The sequence below is a fragment of the Globicephala melas genome, chromosome 1, assembly GCF_963455315.2.
Source record: "Globicephala melas chromosome 1, mGloMel1.2, whole genome shotgun sequence".
NCBI lineage: Eukaryota > Metazoa > Chordata > Mammalia > Artiodactyla > Delphinidae > Globicephala > Globicephala melas.
In genome coordinates this window covers 161,312,402-161,337,354 of record NC_083314.1, presented here as the reverse complement: position 1 = coordinate 161,337,354, position 24,953 = coordinate 161,312,402, and the positions used below count along the sequence as shown (strand labels likewise).

General features: G+C 48.2%; 1 protein-coding gene across 6 annotated transcripts in view; it reads right to left on the bottom strand.

The window, feature by feature from the left end:
• CSMD2 (CUB and Sushi multiple domains 2) overlaps positions 1–24,953 on the bottom strand; it is a 671,005-nt gene that overhangs the window by 232,040 nt on the left and 414,012 nt on the right. For all 6 annotated transcript variants that reach the window (XM_060308114.1, XM_030870139.2, XM_060308126.1 and 3 more), the window contains 6 exons: positions 23,850–24,176; positions 19,778–19,972; positions 8,271–8,409; positions 7,186–7,373; positions 6,311–6,499; positions 6,002–6,118 (listed from right to left, as the gene is read on the bottom strand). In XM_060308114.1, the coding sequence (XP_060164097.1) occupies positions 6,002–6,118; positions 6,311–6,499; positions 7,186–7,373; positions 8,271–8,409; positions 19,778–19,972; positions 23,850–24,176 (1,155 nt within the window). The remainder of the gene's footprint in view (positions 1–6,001; positions 6,119–6,310; positions 6,500–7,185; positions 7,374–8,270; positions 8,410–19,777; positions 19,973–23,849; positions 24,177–24,953) is intronic.

Here is a 24,953-nt window from a genome sequence, read left to right as displayed (position 1 = left end):
TGGATGTACCAGGGCAGGAACTTGGGTAGGCGAGGAATGCTGCACCCAAGTGCTGTTCAAAGTCCACGGACCTCAGCATCTGGGGCATTGTCTGGAAGCTTGTTGGAAATGCAGAATCTTGGCCTCCACCACAGACCTCCTGAATCAGAATCTGCATGCTAACAAGATCCCCCAAGAGATCTGTAGGCACATACAAGTGTGAGGAATACTTCTCTAATTACTGACACGTTTTTGATAAACGATGGTTAGATCCAAGGTCTTAATGCTTAAGCATTTTAGATGTTTTTGGGTTTTTTGCCTCTCTGTTGATAGAAACTGGTGATCTGGAGTATTTGGGATTATACAGGTGGGGGTCGGGGTAACAGAACCCAGTAGAGGTGGGACCAGGGAAGCAGCTTGTGAATGCCCTGTGCCCGGGCAGCTGACATGCATCCATTTATCTATTTACTCAAAGACATAGACCCTGAGCGCCTACTAAGTGCCAGGCCTGTGCTAAGCACCGAGAAAGATCTCCCAGTCTAGAGGAGGAGACAGGCACATGAGCAGTGAGAATACAGAGTGGGGACACAGAGGGAGAGTGCGCAACTACGCCTCCGGGGTTGGGAAGGCTTCACAGGGGTCACAGTCTGTGACACGAGGGGTGTAAGCATGCTTGGAACCCCACGGGCATGTATGCCCGTACATATCCTGTACTGCCGACACATAAACACGTGTGCAACTGAGAAAACTGTTCTCAGTCTGCAGAGCTTGGAAAGAGGCTTGGTGGAATAGATGTCTTTCCCTCCTCGCTGGAACACAGGGTTGGGTGGAGGATGAGTCAGACACAGTAACAGGCGGAAACGAAGGTGAATTAAGCACTGTGCCTTTACTCTGTTTTTCCAGAATGCAAATACAGCCCCTCCAAAGGAATAAACATTTGGCTTCTAAGGATGAGTAAACAACCGAGGTGAAACTCCTGGGTTTCCCAGCTATGCTGATTGCTTGGGGCTCTTTTGGCCATTGTGTGAAAATGAAGACATTGTCACAGAAATAGAGAGGCCCTGTGTTGGAGCTTGAATCCAGATTTGGTGTGACAGATGCACACACAAGCGAAGACTCCGCTGGAGTGAACCATGCAGAGTCGTGCAAAGCACATTAACACCACACTGGAGCGGAGAGAGCAGGGCCATGGGAAAGGAGGGGATTTGGAGGGAGGTAGACCTGGGTCAAAAGCCCGTCTACCAGCGAAAGTGTCTGGGCCAAAGCTGTTCTGCGCCTTTAGGTGACATTTAATCCTTGGGGAGAGGAACACCTGGGGCAGCACATGCAAAGCCCACCGCACAGTGCCTGGCACACAGTAGGCGTTCTTAGTACTCAGCTCATCTAACTCCCAGACAGCCTTGTGGGTTAAAAGATGTCAGGCCTGGGGTCTTAGCAACGGCATGTTATCTGGACTCCTGAAATGGCTGCTCCCTTGGGCTGGGCATGTGGTAAGTTGAACAATTCTGAATTTCACAGCGTTTTCAGTTTTCCCAGCTGGACTTCTACCTGGTAGGGAGCAATCGGAGTCAGCAGCCTCCATAGGTCTGTTAACCCGAGATACTGTTACAAGCAGAGCCTGAGGGGTGCCCTCTGGAGAAGGGTGTGAGTTCACTTTAATTCAATTCATATAGACATTTCTGGAGTTTCTTATGTGCCAGGCATGAAGCCAGCAGCTGAGGAAACTGCAGGAAGCAAGGCAGACATTTCTCTGAAAGAGCTTGGAGTTGGTCCGGGGGACAGATGACGAGGATGCGAAGTTCCATACAGTGGGGAGAAGTCTGGGATTGGGAAGGTACAGGGTCACACAGGAGCCTGTGGAGGGGGGCCCCACCCAGACCCAGCGCTGGGGGCAGGGGGATGGGAAGGTTCGGTAGAGGAAGTGAATTCAGAAGGATGAGCAGCTGGCCAGGCAAGGGGAATGGTGGAGGCGATGCAGGGACAGGAAGTGTTCCAGGAGAAGAAAATTGTCCCATTGTGCAAAGCCCTAGAGGACAACGAAAGCCTAAGAAGTTCTAGGAACTGAAAGAAGTTCAGTGCAACTAGGACTTAGTGCTTAGAGGGCTCAGAAGGAGGCTGAGAAAGGTAATAAGCCAGGGCTACAAGGCCATGCTAGCTGGTTTACAATTTGGGGCTCAATGCTTAGGGTCTGGTGAAGCCTTTCAATGGTTCTAAGGAAGAAGTGACCTGGTTATACATCAGTGACCTCTTGATTCTCTGCCTGGAACACCTCTCATCCTGGCTAATTCCTGTTCATCCTTGAAGACTGGCCTAAGTCTCAACTCCCCACCTGTGTCTGCTCTATCCCAGAATTGACCATGGTACATTGCGAGGTCTCTTTAGGCTGGATCTCTACCACTAGACTACAAGGCAGGCAGCGCCAGAGGGTCTGTTCCCCTGTGTTTGCCTAGCACCTACAGCAAGCCCAAGTATCAGATAAGCATTTGTTAAAAATTTGTTGAACTGCATTGACTTCTAAGGAAAGACACTGGTAGAAAGGCAAAGAGGAACATACACCCCTATAATTACAGACGTCAGATGCAGAGAGAATCATGACTATGGGGGGTCGTTACTCTAGGGGTCACAGGGGGCTGCCTTTCTTTCCCTCCTGATGCCACGGAGTCGCTTCTGGCCCTGGCAATGGCCAAATCTGGACCAGGCTTGGTGGAAACAGCTCTGCAGGATGAACAAGGACACTGCCTCCGTCCCTCCTCTCCTCGGGAACAATACTGTGGGAAAAAGGGGCCAGCCCCGCATTGCCCTGACTTCCGGAGAGTCCTGTCTTGCCCGAGGCTGTCCTAATCCCGGCTAAATACCAGGCCTATTAAAGGCAAGAGTGACAGTGCTTAAATACATGAGGTGGGATTATAAGTGACTTTTCTTTCAAATTTTCTTTTTTTATACAAATAGTATACTTTACATGGAATACATATTTAGTGCTCAAAATTAGGAAAAAGTCAAAAGATGAAAATAAGAGACAACTAGTATTAACCTTTGGGGGCATAGCTCTTCAGACTGTTTTCTATGCACATATCCTTGCTTAATTTTTTAATAAATAAATTTAATTAATTAATTAATTTATTTTTGGCTGTATTGGGTCTTCATTGCTGCACGCGGGCTTTCTCTAGTTGTGGCGAGTGGGTGCTACTCTTTGTTGCGGTGTGCGGGCTTCTCATTGCGGTGGCTTCTCTTGTTGCTGAGCATGGGCTCTAGGCACGAGGGCTTCAGTAGTTGTGGCATACGGGCTCAGTAGTTGTGGCTTGTGGGATCTAGAGCACAGGCTCAGTAGTTATAGCGCACGGGCTTAGTTGCTCCGCGGCATGTGGGATCTTCCTGGACCAGGGCTTGAACCTGTGTCCCCTGCACTGGCAGGCGGATTCTTAACCACTGCGCCACCAGGGAAGCCTCCTTGCTTAATTTTTATAAACTGAATATATTACTTTGGCAAACTTCTTTTTTAGTCAACAGTGTATTGCAACCATCTGTGTAGGGCTTTAAATATTCTTTCACATTACTCCTTTCAGTAGCTGCATGGTAATATTGAATATTTCGTTATTTGGCTATACCATACGTTTAGTTAACATTTCCTGATCGATGGACATGGGAATAGTTACTAGTTTTTCAATTAATAAAGTGTTTTAGGGGACAACCTTGTAGCTAAATCTTGATGTACAGTTTATTTATTTTCTTCAGATAAATTCCAAGAAGTAGAACTGCTGGGTCCAGAGGCACATATATTCTTTTTTTTGTTTTTTAATTAATTAATTTATTTTTGGCTGTGTTGGGTCTTCGTTGCTGTGTGCGGGCTTTGTCTAGTTGCGGCGAGCGGGGGCTCCTCTTCGTTGCGGTACGCGGACTTCTCATTGCGGTGGCTTCTCTTGTTGTGGAGCACGGGCTCTAGGAGCACGGGCTTCAGTAGTTGTGGCTCGCGGGTTCTAGAACACAAGCTCAGTAGTTGTGGTGCATGGGCTTAGTTGCCCCACAGCATGTGGGATATTCCTGGACCAGGGATCAAGCATTGGCAGGCGGATTCTTAACCACTGCACCACCAGGAAAGTACCGGAGGCACGTATATTCTTAAGACTTTTGATTCATTGTTGAATCATCCTCTGGAAAGTTTGAGCAGTTTCACACAATGGCAGCACGGAAGAATAGTATTCGTGTCTCTACACTGTCCCCCACACTGTTACACTGTTGTGATGTTCTCTGCTGACTTGAAAAGGGAAATGGCATTTCATTTACTGGGTGAATATGCATTTTTAAAATTGTTAGGGGCGGTCGAGGTCTTTTCATTTGTATTTCCTCTATTACAAAGTGTTTATAGTTTTGCTTACTTTATAGCCCTGTAGACCAGGCATATTTTTCTAAAAAAATTTTAAGAGCTTTTTATGCATCAGGTTCTTGGTCCTTAGATGATTACATAGGTTGCAAATATTTTTGTCCATTAACTATTTGAATATTTTACTTGAATATTTTGAATATTTATATATTTATTTAAAAAACCCATAATCCATTCAAAGTATTATTTAATCAAATCTAACAGTCTTTGCCTTTATGGATTCTACTTTTGGTGTTACTCTTTAAGTAAGTCCCACCTGAGGTTAGACTTTCATATCCTTCTAGTACTAGAATTTGTGGATAAATGCGTGAGGTATGATTTGGTTTTTTCTTTTTCCCAAATGGTTAAGCCCACTGTTTTAAAATCATTTATTAAATAATCCATCCTCTCTTTAATGGATTGGAAATGACACTTTAATCATATACTAAAGACTGTCTCTCTCTCGCACACACATATACACACACACTTTCTCTCTCTCTCTCTCTCTCTCTCTCTCTCTCTCACACACACACACACACACACACACACACACACACAGGGGAACCTATTTCTGGACCTTTATTTTCCCCCACTGATTTGTGTGTCCACTCCTATACTCATACCACATCATTAAAATTATATTATCCCATAATAACATTTCAATATCTGGAAGGGTTACTCTTCCCTTTAAAGTTTTTCTTGGCTTTTCTAACACGTTCATTCTTCTAGATCAGAGGTTCTTATTTAAAGGCACGCATCACAGTTACTAGTGAAGTGTTCTAAAAACATAGTTGCCTGGTTTCCACCACCAACATAGAAAATCTAAGCCTCTAGTGTAGGGGTCTAACATTAGAGTATTTGCCAAACTGCTTTAAGAACCTTGACTCTAGATGAACTTTGGAGCAAGCTTCTGAGGGTAGAAGCCATCTCTGCCTGGTTACTGTGTATTCCCAGCCTCAGGGTCTGCCGCATAGGTGGAGTTCAATCAATATTTGTGGAGTGAAAGAGTATATTAGTTAATGTTTATTTGTAGTCAGCGCCCTTACTTTGAACTTGGGACTCCCAAAGGTCATTTATGCCAGGGAAGGTAGGGCAAGGGTCCAGCCTGGTGAGGAATATGAAAACACTCCTCTGAGGAACAGTGTGAGTGCTGTGAGAAGAGGATTGCCACGTACGATATCTGAAGGCTGGATGTGACGAACAGGGAGCAGAGGCAGCCTATGTTCCTCCAGGACTCAGTACAAGGAACTCAGTCTCAGGTTATTAGGAGGGGTCAGACCTAGCAGAAAATGAGAATAGGTGCCCCTTTGTTGAGTGGGTTGGTCACCTCTCCACCACGGGGGGTGTTTAGACAGAAGGTGTGCTGCCGTCTTGTGCAGAGTGATTTGGAGAAGATTCCCGACCAAATTAAGTAGGTTTGAGAGCTGGTAATCTCTAAGATCTCTTCTAGAATGGAGATTTTAGGTTTGAAAAATATTTGTTGAATGAGTTCTGTGATTCAAAGAGATAGGAATGTTCTGGGAGTTTTCTGGTTGGTGAGAAAAATTCAGACTAAGCCCAGAGGTCACTAGAGAGGGAGATCCCCATTGAGGTCATCTTGACCTGGGGACCTTGGGGCCCTGACCACGTTGCATCCCCATAGCTGCCATGGGCCTAAACACTTACCCTTGCCATGTGATGTTTCGATAATCCAGGTGCAGTTCAAGTTGTTGGGGTAGAAATCAGGGAACCCCGGTGACAAGATGGTCCCACTGGAGCCTTGAATGAAGCCACCACAGAGAGCTGGAGAGGAGGGAAGTGGGCACTGAAAGACTGGAGTGGCCCAGGGAGCTTCCCTCACAGTCCCCCTGGGATCCCAGCCCCCATCTCGTCCAAACCTCCAACCCTCACTGACAGGGTCAGGGGGTCAGTGCCTGTATTTTCAGGGCAGGAAAGGAGTCCTCTACTTTAGCGCCCCCTGCTGGTATGTCTCACCTTCACAGCTGGGCAGGGCCCGGCTCCACTGGAAGTTGGGCTCACACTCCAGGGGCTCCCCGTCGCTTAGTGTGTAGCCCGAGTCACAGCTGAAGGTCACCAGGGCGCCCACGTAGAAGTCATTCCCATGACGCTGCCCATTGACGGGGATCCCTGGATCCAGACAGTGGTCTGACTGCAGTGTTATAGCTGGAATAGAGAGCCCACAGCTGGAACAGCTCACTGTGAGCATAGAGGGCCCCCAGCTGACTCACAAAGGGAGGGGGGAGAGAGCCCTGATAGAGAGAAGGCTGGAGTTGTCATCTGCCCCCTCCTCAAATGTGGCTGTCAGTATCTGCTGAGGGTATCTGAAGACCCATCTGTCAGGGAGAACAACCTGTCTTCATCATTTGTTCGTTCATCATTCATTCAGTAACCATCAGTGAGGTGCCCCCTATGGCTTAGATGCCATGCTAAGGGTTATGGATACGAACACGGGTAAGAAAACGACCCTCTTCTCATGGTGCTCTCGGCCCTAAGTTACTAGAGTGGTCTGCAAAGAACTGAATCAACAAGCTCTTTCAATCGAGGCACCAGCGATGAATGCAGGTGATGAGAGAGGGTGAGGGAGCGGGAGATGGCATCTCACTCCAACGTCACCATCTGTCCCCAGAGTGCCCCACATGGTGGCGCCCAGTCATCTGCACACAGAGGGGGACCTTCCATTCTTTCTAAAGTTGAGCTCTGAGAGATGCTGAGAACAGGCAGCACCTCCCGAGGGGCACAGCCTAACTGAGAACGCCACGGCGACGTGGCCGAGTGGGGCCTCCTGGTGGAGCTCAGCCCTTGGTCCTTTCCCCACACGCCGACCCTGTCACTGACGCCCCGACACTCACTCTCATAGCGGAGCTGGAAGCCGATGTCCGAGTGACTCTTGTCGGTAGAGAAGAGGAGGTAGAGGTAGTTGCTGGTGCTGATGAGGAACTGGGGGACCTGGGTCCCGTGGTAAACTCCGATCAAGGGCGCCGAGTACGTCCGTCCATCTCGCACTTCCAGAGTGTCATAGTTGACCTCAGTTTTAAATCTGCCGAAGATGGAAGTGAAGACGTCTTGAGAAACTTCATTAATTTGCAAATGACAAAAGGCCCTGCCTGACCTGGGGTTCAGAACAAGTGGATTTTGGCAGGCTGGGAGATTTTAGTATAATCTGCACACGTTTACTGGAGATGTGGGAGGACCTTCCCTCCTGTGTTGAACCCTCCTCCTCCTGTGGTTGGATGCGGCTTTCCCAGTCCTCTCTGTGGCCTGGGCTGTGACCCATCTTCAGACCTAGAGGCACAGTGACTAGCCTCATGGGGGTCAGAATGTTCTAGGCCAGGGGTCAGTAAACTACAGCCCCAGGGCCAGTTCTGGTCTAGAGTCTGTTCTTGGATGGCCTAAGGGCTAAGAATGGTTTTTACCTTTATAAAGCAGTATTTTTTTTTTTTTTAAAGCAAAGACTATGCAACAGATATCAGCAAGTGTCCCATGAAACCTAAAGTATTTACTACCTGGCCCTTCACAGAAAAGTTTGCAACAGCTATTCTACGCCACGAACGCTTCATCTAGAAGAAGTCTGTGTTCATACTTGGGTGGCTACTTCCCCCACCCGAGGGGCACAGCCAGGGTGGGAGTTAGAAGTGGGGCATATGAGCACGATTCGGGTCAGAGGTGAGGAAGACCGCCTTCCCACACTGGAAATGCTCCTCAGATACTAACAGTCCCCTAAACATCACAGACCCCGCTACTGAGATGGAACCAAGGCCAAGGGCAAAGCCAGTGCAGCCTGTCCCCACCCCACCCAGGGCAGCCACTCGAGTGTTCTCTGACCTTGTTGACATTCCAGCATCGGCGCTGGTCCGTCACCCACCCCAGCTTCCCTCCCACACCACCGCAGAGATATCACTCCTCAGCCCCACCCCCAGGTTGTGGTTACAAGCACCTGTCGAAGGTGATTTTGATGGGGTAGCCTGGCTGGGCTTCAATCACCCAGGCACAGCTCAGGGCATCCTTGTAGAAGCCAGGCCAGCCCGGAGACAGGATGGTGCCGCTGGGCGAAGTCAGATGACTGCCGCAGGGAGCTGGGGGGACAGAAGGGAGAGAAGCAGGCTTCTTGGGGGGACAGATAAACAAACAAAAAAATCTCTCTATAAAACGTGTCTGCCAGCAAGTACTGTTTTTGTTTTTATGGAGAATTACATAAACTGTATAAACGGTGAGCTCTGTCTTTTGGGTCCTTTACGGATATGTCCAGTTCTATCACTTGGAGTTTTATGAAGGGCCAGAGGGGAGGAATGAAAAGAATCCTTTAAACAAAGTCCTTTGCCATTCTAGTGGTGTTGAAGCACAACTAATATTTGTGTCACGCTGGTTCTCTCTTTGCTCCTGACTCAATCATCAGGCCTCTGGCAGAGGCATAAGCCCGGCCCACCCTGGCACAGCTGGCACCCAGTGCTGTGGCCCAGGAGCCCACAGCCCACTCCGCTGCGAGCTCCCTGAGCGCAGGGGCCGTATAATTTGTCTTATGTAACTCGGAACCCCCAGCCCTTAGCCTAGTGCTTGGCACACGGGTGTCCCTCAGTGACCACTGCTTGAATGAATAAATGAGTGGATGGAAGGATGAGCGTAGTCACGGCAGGTAAAGCCACAAGACCCCCAGGGTTCAGGCACCCCTCACGCTGGCTCTGAGCTTGCAAACCCTGTTAGCTCAGTCCTTTGGCCTCTCTCTGACCATGTTCCCATCCCTCAGTTTCCCATTCCATTCTCTCCCATCTTTCCCATCACTCCTGCCCCTTCCCGCAGCCAGTCCCTTGGCCCTGTGGTGGTCATTAGAGCTGCTCCAGTGCTCTGCCTGCAGCCCACGTGGCTGGATCTCATCGTCCACCCTTTTGTGTCCATGTAGGCAAGGCCACGTGACTACCTTGACCAATCCATTGAGGGGGGAAGTGATGCGTGTCCCATCCACATGGGCACGTGAAGAGCCAGCGTGGGACCTGCAGCTTGTGACTGTGAGAGTCTAGAAGGAAGTACCATCAGCCTGGGCCTCTAAGTGACCCCGAGGAGAAGAGCCCCGTGACCCAGGTTACACATGTAGCCTGAGTAGTCTGTGTGAGAGCGAAAGTCCTGTGTTTAAGCCACTGAGATTCTGGGGTTGTTTGTTAGTCTAACCTCACCCACCCTGAGAAGGCACCTCCCTCCCCTCACCACGAGCACCAAAGCCGCTGCCGCTGTCACCACCACGGCCATGGACTGAGAGCCCGCTCCCGTCACACGCTGAGCTTCATGTGTCTATCATGTTTGATCTCACAAAACACACACCCTGTGAGGAGGGTGCTATTATTTACTCCATTTTACAGCTAAGAAAGTGGAGCCTTATGGAGAATCAGTAACTAGCCCTTGCTAACTAGGGTTAGCAAGTGGTAGAACTTGGATTCAGACCTAGGAAGATAGCATCAAACCAGAGATCGTACCCTAAGCAGCATCCCTGCTTCCTGGGGATCCCCTTACTGCGGTGTCACCAGATACCCAAGATGCGCTGAACAAGACTGGAAAGGCAAGGGGACGAGGAGCTCCCAACACTCCTATCTCTGCAAAATTTTGGCAAATTTCCCCAAGGAATCAGTCTCATAAAACACAGCCAAATGTACGACACCTTTCCTCTCTCAATTCTGGAAGCTTCCTGAAAATATCTAAAATAATTGTCAAGCATTCTTAATAGTAAATTCTATTAGAAAGTTTAACAAAGAAGACAAAAGAATAATAATGATGTTAATAGTAGACAACTCATACCGATGACTTACGATGCCACCTGCTTTACACGTGTTATCTCATTAAAAAAATTTTTTTTATTGTGGTAGAAGTCACACAATATAAACCATACTATTTTAACCATATTTAACTGTTCAGTTCAGTGGCACTAAGTATATTCACACTGTTGTGCAACTCTCACCATCGTCCATCTCCTGAATTTTTCAACTTCCTAAACTGAAACTGTGTCCCCATGAAACACTAACCCCCCATTCCTCCTCCCCACGCCCCCCACCCTCCCGCCCCTGGCATCTACCAAGTTATTTTCTGTCCCTATGACTTTGACTATTCTAGGTACTTCGTATAAGTGGAATCAAACAGTATTTGTCTGCACCTAATATATGGTGCAATGCATTTTTAAGGTTAACTTAATATTTGTCCTGCAAACAGACTGTACCTTCTTTTTTTCCCCCTGTGCTATACAGTAGGCCCTCACCAGCCATCTACTTCATACACAGTAGTGTACATACGTCAATCCCAGTCTTCCAGTCCATCCCACCCAATCCATCCCACGTGTTATCTCATTTAAATGTGCACCACATTTATGAAGTTATCCCCATTTTACAGAGGAGAAAACTGAGGCTAAGTAGGCTGATAGACTAGATCAAGAGCTAATAAAGTTAGAGCAGAGCTTTAACCTCAAGACCTCTGTCTCCAAATCCCCCTGCAGCACATAATAGCACGACCACCACAGCTGACAGGTGCGAACTCACTGCTAGTGAGTTTACTATGTGCTGGGCTTAACGTGGATTATCCTTGTGACAACAGCAACATTAAAAGGTATACAACCATTATTATCCTGATTTTATAGGCGGGGATTATTATCCCATTTTCAGTAAGTTGAGGCTTGGAGAAACTGAGAGATTACATAACACCTCTATCAAACATTGAAAGCATAAATCGCCTATAGGTATTGTTATCTCCTGAGTAACCTGTTTTCAAAACCCATCCATCCATGGCACTGAAACTACTAATACTTTGCTCTACTCTTCCAATGGACTTGTGAGACCTTGGAGGTAGGGAGGGGCATGCCTGCTGCGATGTGCCTGGGTCCCCAGGCAGGCGCAGAGCCTCAGAAGAGAGTGGGACTCTCTCGTGGCTCCCATTCAGCACAGGCTCAGCCTCTTTGGTTGCTGGACTGTGAAGTTGTCACTCACTTTGCAGGAAGCCATAGATCACAGAGTCACTGTTGCCTGACAAGGCTACTCTCTATTCAGTCATATACATCAACAAAGCCCTATCTAAACTTTCCAGAGAAGGAAACTCAAATCTTTCCTCTGGTGGCCACCATTTTGTTTTCTTTCTCTGCTGTATCGTTTTATCACTATGGCTAGTTCCTCTCTTCTCTGCTCAGGTGATTGGGAAACAACCTCTCCATTCATTCAATCCTTCACTCTCTCTAGTTAATCTTCATATCCCAGGGTGGTGGTTTCCAGGCAGGCAGAAGGAGGGGAGGATTCCTAAGTGCAGTGTCTCTTTAACATTTGAGACGATGCTCAACCTCCCTCTTACTGAGAAAATAAATACAAATCAAAACTCTACTGAGAAATTATTTCTCATCCATCAGGTAGGGAAAAATGCAAAAAGTCTGATGACTCGTGAAGCCGAGGGAAAGCAGGAATTCTAGTACTTTCCTGCTGGACATGCAGAAGAGCACAAACCCTACACAGGGAAATTTGGTAGCATCCAGCAAAATTCATAGGCATTTATTCCCTCACCCAGCAACTCTACTTCTAGAACTCTATCCCAAAGATACACTGGCAAAAATATGCAAAGACATATATATGTACCAGGCTACATAACGCAGTACTATTTATAACAGCCAAAGAATGGAAACAGCCAGAATGCTCAGCAATAGGGAGCTGACTAAATGAATTGGGGTAATCAACAACAGGGACTATTTATGCAGCTATAAAACAAGAATAAGGAACGTTCTATATAATGTCATGGAGTGGTCCCCAGAATATTTTATTAAGTGAATAAAAGCAAGATACAGCAGCAAAAGCAAGGGTAATGATTCCATTTCTCTAAGAAAAGGGTGGGAGACACACACATATTTTCTCATATTAACAATCAATGAAAGGGCAAACTCAAAATGCAAAAGATTACCTATGGATGGGGGGAGGGGCCAGGGTAGAGAGGATAGAGATAGAAGTTAGACTTTCTCAGAATATACCCTCTTTTAGAGGTTTAGCTTTGGAACTATGTAAATATTTTACAAAATGAAAAAAGATTTAAATTTGATAAGCAATTTCTCAAATCTTAAAAGCAGTGTAAAATAAATGAATATAATACTGTATCAGCTGGTAGCATAAACACACATGAAGACACTAAAGAGATTTTAAAACACAGCAATTTGATAGTCCATCCCTAGTAGGATGTACAGACAAGAAGAATTGAAAGGAAAAACACACAAACGATTTTCAGTAATCGTATTGCTGTTGGTAGTATTGGTATTACAATTTGAGACTCCTGGGTGTATATTAAGGAATATGGGAAATTATGTTGGCGTTGAGAACCTGGATTACCAGCAAGAGTGAAAGAAGATACAGATACGACATCAAGGAAGTTCAGTGCAAAAGAAAAAATGTTCCTACATTGGAAATGAAATGAACCCATGATGCATTTTATCTTTCAAAAAGTATTTCTTAGCTCCGTTCATTGTAAAGGCTTAGAAATGAGGACCTACTCAATAGTAATAAGCAGAGCCAGTGCCCAGATTCCGAATATTATTTCTCACTAAAAGGAACCAGGACTCCTTGGAGAAACAGCTGATTTTAGGTCAGGGACAGAAAATGTACAAGATGAGGTTGGGCCAATTTCAAAAGGCTCCCGCCGGCCAATGGGACGATTTGAGCGTTGACTACAGTAATAACTGCAATGGATTTAAATGCATAAAATATGTTTCAGTCCTTTGGATTGTAATGATATTAAAAAAATGTTCAACTTTGGAAGACGTTAGAGTCAACCCATTCATACGAAAACTGGTAAATAAAGGAAAATAATTAAGTATTTCTCCTGTCTTTCCTGTATGAGCTATACCACAGGGTAACCAAATAGTTGATCAGGGCAAGTTTTCCGTAAGTATTCCAGCTTGTAAAAGAAGAGATGGAACGTTACCATTTTGTAATCTCTAGGCTATGATCACTGATGGCTCCTAACATCACCCAAAGAGAAACAACTAGACATTACATGCATCTGACAGAGGCATAGAGCCCTGCCTATAAAATATTCTGGCCAAACACCAGAACCTGAATCTGATTAGGCTTCTGGACCTTACTGCCAATTAAAGGAAATATAAGAGAGAGAGGATCATGTTAAACAACCTCCTAGGGATGTAATCGCCAAAATTCAGACTGCAGGAGACTCCTCAGGATAAACAACCTGGCTTCCTCAACAAAAATATCTCAAGAGGGTGGGAAGACACCCACAGATTAAAAAGGACTTGAGACATACAGCCTCACTAGGGCTCTGACTTCTTAAAAACTACTATGAAAGAAAGGGTTAGATAGATAATCATGGAAACTTGGTTGTATTAAGTAATTATTTTCATAATTTTAAGATAATAGCATGGTGGTTCTGTTTTAAGGAGTTTCTTTTCATCCATTAGAAATATACACTAAAATGTTGTGCATGAAATATTATGCCTGAAATTTGCTTCACAATAATCTCAGAGCAGGGTAATGGTGGGAGATACTGGTAATGCAGAGGGTATGAATGAAATGAAATAGGCCATGAGTTTATAATTGTTGAAGCCAGGTGATGGGTACATGGGGTTCGCTATACTATTCTCTCTGAAATTTTCCATTAAAATTGTTAGGGTGAAAAGAAGGATATACACAGAGATACACACACACACACACACACACACACACACACACACACACGGAAAAGACAAAAAAAGAGGAGAGGGTCCTGCCTTGAACAGAGAGAAGAATTCAGCAATAAGACAAAAGAGGTACCCAGTGCCTTATCCCAGTGCCTGGCACAGAGTAGGTGCTCAATAAATAGTTTGTGGAAGGGATGAAATACTGCATTGTGTGCCCCCTCAGATTCATAGGTTGAAACCTTAACTCCCATGTGACTGGCTTTGGAGATGGGCCTTTAAGGACATAACGACAGTGAAATGAGGGCATAAGGGTGGGATCTAATCCAAAAGAACCGGTGTCCTTACAAGAAGAAGAAACATCAGGAGTGCACATACACAGAGAAAAAGGCCATGTGAGGACACAGCAAGAAGATGGCCATCTGCTAGCTAAGGAGAGAGGTGTCGGGAGAAAGCAACCCTGCCGGCTCCTTGATCTTGGACCTCCAGCATTCAGAACCATGAGAAAACACATTTCTGTTGTTTATGTCACCCAGTTTGTGATATGCTGTTATGGCAGCACGAGATGGCTAATGCGCTGGGCTTCTGATGGGCTGGTGTCCCCTGTGAGGGAGGATCCACCTCTCCTGACCTTGGATGCTACAGTCGTACGAGGCAAAGGGCACTTGGGGGTGGTGATGGGATAGAGTGATGCCAGGAACTCATGCTCCCTGAGCCCTCACAGGCCGCATGCTAATTGAGGTGTGCTTCTGCTTTTCCTGTATGTTCACCCTCAAAGCAAACTTTAAGGTGGGTACTGGCGTTAGCCTCATTTCCTAGTTGAGGAAACGGGTACAGAGGGCTTAGGTAACTGGTCCAGAAACACACAGCAGGGAAGCAGCAGGGCCAGGATTTAAACCTAGGCAGTCTGGCTCCAGAGCCTCCATTTCTAACCACTACGGGTGGACGTGGGAATGCACCCCCTCCCACCCCCACCCCCACCCCCCCACCCCAACTACTGCCCTCAAAGGGGTCTCAGTGTGAATATCTAGAAGCAGTGGAAGCTTTTCCCTTGACTCCCTCCAGCGCTGCCTCCCCACTACCGCCCCCCGCCCCCCCATACCCTTCACCACCTATCCTCCACCATTCTGTGGTAGAGCAAAAGGAGAATGAACTTTGGAGTCAGACCGCATTTGGTGGTTCAAAGTGATCGTTTGGTATCAAAATATCTGGATTTGAATCCGGACTCTCCCGTTCACTTAGCTGTGTGATCTTGGTCAAGTTACTTAACCACTCTGTGCTTCAGTTTCCTTATCTGTGAAGTGAGGATCATAACAGTACCTTCCCTGTAGGGTCATCATGAAGATGTAATACGACACTGCATGTAAAGCAGTTGGCCTAGTATTTAGCACATAGTAAGTGCTCAATTATTACTAGCTGGGTAATCGCAGGCAAGTCAATTCACCTTGCTGGTTTGCAGATTTCTCATGCATAGAGCATAATCATCTTTCTCACAAGAGTGACAAGAAGATTAAATGAAATAATGTTAGAAACTCAGTAACTACCCTTCTTCCTCAGAGGCCTAAATGAGCTACCACCATCACTTAGACTCCTCTTTGTGGGAGTGGGGAGAACTGACCTTTCTTTTTTGGAAGACTTTTTAAAAAATTATAAAAATAACACATTTATTTTACATACAGAGAGAACAAAATGTGGACGTGTCCACACCAAAGCGTTACGCCATTTTTCTCTGGGGAGTGGGATTAGGAAATGAATATTTCCACTTCAGCTTTATTGCACTTGTGCATTGCTTACGTTTTTTACAACTACCAAGTATGACTTTAAAAATGAAAATACATACTCACTGTAGATAATTTATCTCCTTTTTTCCCATGTATTTCTTTTAAACAGCATATTTTTTTAAACCCAGTTTGAGAGTCTTTGTCTTCTAATAGGGAATGTAATTACCTTTATTATCATAACTGATACGTTTGTCTTACTGCTGTCATTTTGTTTTATGCTGTCCATTTCTGATGCTTCCACGTGGTGTCCTGTTTCCTTTGTCTTTTGTGACAGGCAACATGTTTCCTTTCGTTTTAATTCTCTACTGGGATATGGAAAGTAGAAAACCTGCTTGTCATCCTATTTGTGGATGCTTTTAAGTCTTTTACAAATATGTTTGAAATTATATTCTCTCTAGTGATATAATTCAAGAAAAATACAGTAACGGGGTAGCCAAGAGCCTGGGTTTGGATTCTGGTTCTGTCACTTACAAGCTGGGAGGACCCTGGGCAAGTGACTTAGCTTCTCTGTGCTTTCATGGGACAATAACAACACCTGCTACCTAGACTGGTACCTGGCTGAAATGAGGTGACACCTGTAAACCACCTACCATAGTGATGTATAATTAGTTCGTTCTTCCTTAAAAGAGACAAGGAAGAGATGAACGCGGGGGTGAGAACCATGCGTTCCTTTGTAGCTGTTTCACTACTTGGAAGTCTTTCTTAGGAAATTTCTGATTTTAAACATATGGATCTCTTATGTCCTCTGTTCTGTAGATCAGGGGACAGCAAACTACAGCCCGGGGGCCAAATCTGACCCATTCATTTCTGTTTGGTCAAAGCTGTTTTTGCATAACGATGGCAGAGTTGAGGGGAGATCTTAGGGCCCTCAAAGCTGAAAGCACTTCCTAGCTAGCCCTTTAAGAAAAAGTTTGCCGACTTCTGCTTTAGATCAGCTAGATGATCATCCTTCTTTCTAAATTTAGGAGAAGAAGCCATTTTCTCCCTTGTCCTCTTATAGCCTCTCAAAAGCTAAGAGGCTTTTAGCATATATTAAAAGACTTTTTAAAAGACCATTAGCTTCCACATTTAATTGTCCACAAGGTGGGGATACTTAATCAAAAACAAAACTAGAAAAAATGGAAAGACAAAGATGCTGATTACAAAGCAGGGTTCTTCCAAGGCTCAACCCAGGAGGGAAAGGGGCCAAGGAGGGGCCAGATGCCAGGAGCTTCTTACCCTGTCTGCTCTACGGTTTCAAGTCCAGAACTGGCCACCCTAGGTGGCGTCCGGCTCTCCCTCTGGCTCTCTAACCTGCTGCTCCCCAGGTCTCCGGAAACCAGGTTGGTATCAAATGCCCATCATTCTAAGAAGACTGAGCAGACTCCCTTTGTGCCAAGTCAGCATCTCTCCAACAGGCTGCCCCCTTAGTTCTGGTTGTCCACTGTCCCCCAACCTAAGCATTTTCCCCTCCAGGGACAGAACGAATGAGACAGCTCTAATTTCAAAATTAAGACTCAGCCTACGAAGCAGTGAACCGCTTTAAGGTCCTTTAATGAAGGTCGAGTTCTCTTGCACATTCACTCATGGTCTGGAGTGGTTCACTGCACCGGCAGAACTATGGTGTAGGAGCACCTGATTCAGAAAAGTGGAGGAGGGTTCTGTAGTTACCAAGTCGTGATCCCTCTCAGGGGGGTCACCTGCACTGGGACTGAGCCCCCGCAGGCTCAGGCGCACTGTGGTCTGGGCTTCTGCCCCCGGAAGTCCTATAGTCTTGGTTGGGAGATAGGGCCAAGAATCGTGGACCTGGTAAAGAAAAATGTAGCCATGGTGAGACCAAATATCTGATAGGGTGGTCCAGCGGTGGCCCATAGAGCAAGGGATCCAGGAGGAAGGAGAGATCAGGTGAGTGGGAGACAGCAGGGAAGATGTCCTGGATGAGACGGACCACGAGGAAAACCAAAGAAGTCAGAGGAGGTTGACGAGCATGAGGGAGAATGGGGGGCCCAGCTTGTAGGAAAGGTGAGACCACTGACCGACAAGCCCCCAGACCCTGGGCTCTGCCTCACCCCCAAACAACCCCATCAGACACGAGTGGTTATGCCCCTGCTGTCGACAAGGGAGCTACCCAACCCATCGGGTCCACAACTGGGAGGGGGCAGAGATAGGAGTTTCACGGTTCCCTGACACCAAAGCTTATGCTGTTTCCAAAAGTGCTCGCTCTGCTGGGTAAAAACAGCAGGGGAGGTTGTGTGGACGTGGTTGTGTGACCGTGGAGGGCAGGAAGACGCCTGTTTGTGTCACGACTGGAGCAGGCACCTGGAAGGATGAACCCACCACATGATCCCCCGAAGTGGACCAATATGCATCTGATGGTGTCAGGAATGGTTAAAATCAGGTGAATATCATGCTCGCAGCCAACACTGAGTGAGCGCTGCCCCTCTGCCAGGCGCCGCTCCAGGAGCGGGGCTTGCTCCCAACCACCCTGTGAGGGGGCTCCCATTACGAACTGCACTTTACAGATGGGGCAGCTGAGGCACAGAGAAATCAAGTCACTTGGCCCCGGCGACTCAGCGGGTAAGTTTCAGGGAGGAGACAAAACGCAGTCTGGTGAGAGTCAGGGCTCTGGAGGCCATGAGGGAGGCTCTAACCTAGTTAAAAAGTCATTCATTCATTCATTCATTCATTCATTCTTCATTCAGTGATTGATCAACCAGTACTGACTGAGCATCTAGCAGGCATCAAGCAATATGCCAGCTGTGGGGGTACGAGCCCAAGGAAGACTCCCTAACCTCACGGAGCTTACACACCAGCAAGAGCATGGCTAACACTTACGCTAGGAACTCACTCTCTGCCAGGCAGTGCCCTTTACATGTGCATCTTATTATCATCTCCCCGCTTGTTTTTTAGCTGAAGAAAAACAAACAAACCAGAGGCTCAGAGGGGAAAAGGCGACTCGCCAGGATTCCAGCCCAGGTCCCTCTGACTCGACGGCCCACCTTGACGCCACCCTCTCTGCCTTGGACCCTGTGCCCTTGGTGGTCTCTCCTCCCCGCTCCCCCTGCCTGTCAGCTCTGGGGCAGCAGTCGCCCTGAGGCACGCCCCCCTCGCTGCTCTGCTCTCCTGTCCTTCCCCCTTGCTGGCCGGGGTGCTTGGATTTGGGTCTGGGGACTGCGTATGGAGAGGTCCCTTAGGTCGCTACCCTCTGTCCATCACGCGAGGTAAGAGGAAGGCGCTTTCTGGGTCCCAGAAGCAGGGAACTGCAGCCCTTGCCTCCACTGTCACTGCCTTCAAGGGGTCTGTGGGAGACTCACTTTCCACCCATTATTCACAAGTATTTATCGAGGGCCTGTTCTGTGCCAGGCATTGTGCTTGGTGCACAAGTTTTACATAATTCCTGCCCTTAAGAAGCTTAATTTGTGTTTTCCATGCCTGCAGTTGGGGGGACCAGATGGCTAGCCTCTGAAACTGAGTCAAAACCTGTCTACGTGGCAAGGCAGGACCGAGGAGACACCATAACAACCCCTGTGCTTGCTTCAAGCTGTGTCTTTTTTCTGGCTGGTCTGCCCCTGGTCTCCTGGAGATTCACTGCAAGGATTATCAAGGCAGCATTTAACAGGGACACCAAGGCCAAGCCTGGGAGATGTCCCAGGGAATCGGGGTAAATTAGCATGTGGAGAAGGAAAGAGTGGCAGGCAGCTTGAAAGACACGCAGACTCACAGCTCTGCCAACACCGCTTCAGGCTGATGGAGCTCCCCTGTGCAGGAGCTGGGAGCGGGGCTCCTAATGGCTGTGATACTGAGAGCGTTCCCAGTTGAAAGAAGAGTGTTTTTGATGCCTGACAGTCTAGAACCAGCGTTTCTCCTGTTTAATCTCTGGTTATAATTCAAATTTCTGTGCATTGTGGTTCTATAAAGCCCCGGCCATTCCGGCGTGATGGTGAGAGGGTGGTCCCATGTCCTGGGAGAAGAGGACGACTGGGGTTTGGGCCACTCGGTCCCCCTCCTCGGCCTCTCTGGCTGACAGCCTCGGCCCCTGGCCCGGCAGGCACGCACCTTCACACCGCAGCACGGCACTGTTCCAGACCACGCTGCCCTCCTTCAGGATGCAGGTGATGGTCTCTGAACCCTGAGTCCCGAGGAAGCCTTCATCGCAGAGGAAGGAGATGGAGCTTCCCAGCTGGAGGCTGTCACCAAACCGTTTGCCGTTTACTGGAACGCCCGGATCTGGACACTCATTGTGTCGAAAAGCTGTGTGGATACGGGTCAAGGATGGGATTAGACAGAGCTGGCGTGCAGATGGACCCCCAAAGAAAATAAGCTTCATTATCATGGTCTATCCTAGACCTCCCCCACTTCCCCAAGAGCCTGGCATGCTGCGGGGAGAGCTACATATCCTAGAACCACACTGGGCACAAAGCAGGTACTTGTTAAACTTATCTCTTGCCTTCCTGAGCACCTAATCCAACTTCATTCTAAAGCATATTTATAGATCAGGCAGCGGGCTGTTTCTCCTGCTGGCTCATTTACACCAAATAATGATTCTGTGACGTAGGTATTATTACCCCAGTTTACAAATGAGGAAACTGACGCTCAACGTGGTTAAGGAGCAGATCTGTGTCCTTAATGTCAAATCCATTCCATGCGTCCCCACCTTCAGATAGCTATGGGATCATTTATGCTGCAGGAAAACCGGGCTCTAAATCCTGTGACACTAATAGATACCAAGCACCATAAAGTAGGTGCCCTGGAATTAACCCTGTCTGAAGCCATTCCCTTCATTTCCTCGCCCCTTGTCAGGCTGCCTCTCACTCTGCCCAGACAATTGCTAATACCATGGTGGGGGGGGGGTGGGGGGCGGGAGGAAAGAGTCAGAACACTTGTGGGTTTAATCAAGCTCTGCCTCTTATTAGTTACATGGTTCTGGGCAACCTATGTAATCTTGCTGAGCCTTTGTTTCCTAATCTATAAAATGGGCCGTTCCGAGATAGGAATAACATGAAAGGTGATTTGAATTTGCAAGTGGTGAATGCTTGGTAAGCGCCTGACGGATGGTCAGTGCCCCTTAAGTCTGTGCTCCCTTCCTTCTTCCTGTTCCCAACCTTCCTCCAACAGGGGTGCCCAGTTCTCACACTCGAGTCTGAGGCCGCGCCCTATTTGCATCCCTGCTGTTTTAAGGACGGTGGCTTCCCAGTGGAGACCAGGCTCCACGGCTGCAAGGGCATGGGCCACTTCAGAGGCCTCTGAGATTCCCTAGTGACCGAAACACTTGCACAGTCAGAAACAGAAGCAGCCCTGGAGGCTGTCAGGTCATCTTGCTGGAAGCAAACCTGGTGATCCTTCCTACTGAAGCTGGGCTGAGGGAGCATCTGACACAGAGACGGTCTGAATGATCCCAGCTGAGCCCCGACCCCCTTCCCTCTGAAAGGCAATCTTAAGTCAGCCCAGACATCAGTCTCCCAACCTTTCCTCATTAGGAACTTATGACCATGAGCTTGCCCTCACATTTAGAAACACGGGGTGGGAAGAAAAGTGGCACTTGGGGCCCATAAGTCCAGGCGTTTGTCTATTCAAAACCCTGTCAGTCACACAGACACACACACACACACACACACACACACACACGTGTACACACTGAGCAGGGATATGCAGCTATTTCCAATACCTTGAAGCAAATGCTCTAAGTCAAGGATTTAAACACTGCCCAGTTCTACCTGTGCACCTTTTCAATCTGTTTTCTGGCAGGTGAAAGGGGACAGACCTTAGCTTAGGAAGTTTCTGTTGCGGGGTTGGCAGTGATGCCCGCAGGATGCCCCCACAGTAGGTGCTGAGTAAACAGCAGCTACTCTCATCTTTGTCCAAAATACTCACATGGAAGGTTTCCTCCAAGGAGCTCTGGAGGTGGAAACAGGATCCCTGAGCCTTGTTACAGGGACACAGATTTCAGGTCATCGTGAGGGGAAGCCCCGAGTGTTCTCTAACTGTGGAGAGAGCTGTCTTGGGGGCGGGGGGATGCGAGCTCCCTGACATTGGGCAAATTCCAGCTCTTCCCAGACAATCGTCAGTTGGGACGTGACTGAGGAGATGCACATCCTGCGGGGGAGACTACGCTAGTTCCCAAACACCTGCCCGTGGACTGTGGTTCACTAGCTACATCAGAATCACCCCAGAAGCCTGTAAAAAATGTCGATTCTAGGGCCTCACTCCTTAGAGATTTTGATTCATCAGGTCTAGGATGGGGCTCAGATTTTTAAAAGTTATTGCTACCTATCCATCCCACTCTATCTGTATTAATGCACAGAAAATTACCTGTAACGTCTGTAATAGTGTTCACCAAATATTGGCAAGGATCATCTCTGGGTGGGGGGATCTAGGGTGGTAGTCAGCATTTCTTCCTTGGCCTGCCCCTGGTTTCTGATTACTGGCGTATTGGATGTGTAGCATTTTTACAGTGGTGGAGGAACCTTCGAGAGGGATGCTGGGTAAGAGCTTGCTCATCAGGTCGGGTTTGCCTCTTTCTGCCTCTTCCTCCTGAGGATTTGGCATTTGCTCCTCTCCTGGAAAGTGGGGACCTACTAGGCTATGGTTTTCCTCGGAGACTATGAGTTATTTGGTTCTGACCCAGGTCCTCCATCGGTGTATCCACACCTGCTTTGAACCCGTAGAGCCCTCGGCCCTCCCCCATCCTGGATCAGTGGGCTTCCCTGGGACAGCTCTCAGCCTTCTCTTTCCACCAGGAGGAAGAAAGAGCATTAGGCATTCATGGGTCTTTGCATTCAATAAATATTTACGGATCCTCACCATGTACCAGACCCTGAACTGGGCAGAGGGCATAGAAAGGTAAGTAATACATACCCCCATCCTTCCAGAGCTCATGACCTCATGGGAAAGTAGGGATGAGGACAGATAAACTAAAAGTCAGTGCTGCAGTGCTAGACTAGGAAGATCAGGGAAGACAGAACTGGGCTCTGCTTCCTCCTGCCCACAGATGATGGGAAGAGGAGTGCCCGGGAGGAGGCATCCCTGGGAAGATGGATTGCTTCTATCAAGTCCGGCCTCCCAAAGAAGGTGTTGGTGTTCCAAGGGCTTTAGCTTGGAATCTGGGGTCCCCAATGACCCCTGTTTGGCACTTATTGTCTTCAGCTCGACTAGACCCTGGGGACAGATGGGCCAAGGAAGCAAGACGTCTCTGCCAAGGGTGGGAGGGGGGCTGGGCGGAGATCAGTTCTATCAGAAAGTGCGGGAGGGACAAGCGCTGCGTATGCGCTGTGTTCGTGGGGCGGAGCTTGAACCGGGGACTTGCATTTCACAAACAGCCTCTGGAAAAGGATCTGGTTAATCTGCTCAGACGGGCCTAGCCTCGGCCGGCTCTGAAGATTTGCCATTGGCCAAGTTCACCGGGTCTGTAGCTGGTTCCGCCCTGAACAGCACCTCTCGCTACCTTTGCCGCTTGCAGTTTCTACTCTCCAAGCTTCTGCCCCGCCCAACCGCCGAGACACAGAAACGACAGTAATCACTGCTGAGCTTCAGTCTGCTTCTAGAGAAGGGCCCAAGGGCTAAAACTGGAGGTGACGACTTTGGGACTGTGGGCCTGAGAGGGGCCATGAGGAAATGCCCCAAGAGTTGGCTCTAATGAGTCTCAGAGCCAAACAGAAACACTGCTCTCGATTTCTGTTTCTGGTTTGCCTACGGGAGTGGGAACTGGCAAAGTGTGAGCAGCCCCACGGGGAATACATGACGTTGGCAGTGAGTAGGCGTCCAAGGACTTGGGGGAGCACATCAGAGAGGCGTCGGTAGCTAGAAGAGGATGGGGAAGGCTTGCTCTCCCTCGGGCCCTTCCTGGTTCTAGCTGGGCCTTCTAGGAGGGGGAGGGTGGGAGGGAGAAGTGAGGCTCCAGGCTCCTTTCACATTACATGGCACATCCATAGGAAATAAATGCTCAAAAGCGAGTGACGCCACAGAAAAGAACTCTTTCCGCTTTTCCCTTCATGCTGGAGCCCCATGCCTGGCTCTGCAGCCTCGCAAGGCTTTTGGAACTGGTCCACCCACATCAACAATCCTCTGCTGGAGCCCCCTCCACTGGACATCCCCAGAGGGACGCTCAGCTGAGGACACAGGGTGGACTCACTAGTAAAGGTGATGTTGAAGCCCCTCTTCCCCGTGGAGTGGTCGGTCTGGAACTCAAGACGGGCCACGTGGCCACTGCTTGTGATGGAGGAAGGGAGTTGGTTTCCCGAGAAGGTGCCCAGGACTGGGGCCTCAGCCGTGGCCCCATCCTTGATGACCAGGAAGTCAAACTGAGGCTCCACATCAATGTCATTGAAGGCCAGGTGGATGCGGCTCTCGGGCCGCGCGAGGATAAGCCAGACGCAGTGGAGGTGGTTGCCGTAGTCTTCCGGGTAGTTAGGTGACAGGACGACCCCAGAGGGGCTGGTGAAGTTGAAGAAGCAGGAAACTGCAAGAGAAGAGCCGTGGAGGTCAGTGAGCATCCCTGGTATTGTGCCTGGGCCACTGAGGGCTGGCAGGGGAGCATTTCTTAGTCTAAGAGCAATAGAGAGAAAGGATGACACGAGGGTTGGGCTAGACTGGCTGGGCTCTGAGCTCTAGGTGGGAGACATGCTGGGTTCCATGCCACGCGTGGTGTTGGGAAGGGCCCCGCTGGCAAATCACAGACAAGGTGGAGCTGGTCTTCTCCTGGCCCTCTCTCCGTTTCGGTGAACCCACCCCAGGCAGGGTCTGCATGCTTCTCGGTCCCTTGCGTTGGGGAAAAAAAACCCACCATTCAAGCTTAAATATAGTCCCAGTGCCTGGCTCCTTTTAGCTGGTGGTGGTCCCCTGGGTGGTAACCAGGGTGGAGATATTCCAAGTCCATTTCTATCTTTTAAACATTTTTAGTGGGGAAATGATAGGCGTGCCCCTGGGGATTCTGCCAGCCTCGAAGCTACAAAACTATGCTAAGGAGGCGCTAGGTAGGCACCATCTTTCAGAGCCCAGAGCTTTGGAAGAAACTGGGGGAGAGAGGTGACAGCGCCTTATCTTGAGGCCCTGCATGCATTCCAAGGATCTTCTGAAATCTTTATTTTCAACCCTTTCCATGCCAGTAACTAACAGACCCTGGAACAAGGCTGAGGCATAGCAAAGTGCTATAAATGGAAAAACAAACACTAAACCAAAATTAAAAAGAAAACTAACAGAATGAAAACAAATTGCAACAAGTATGCCAAAGGACAGC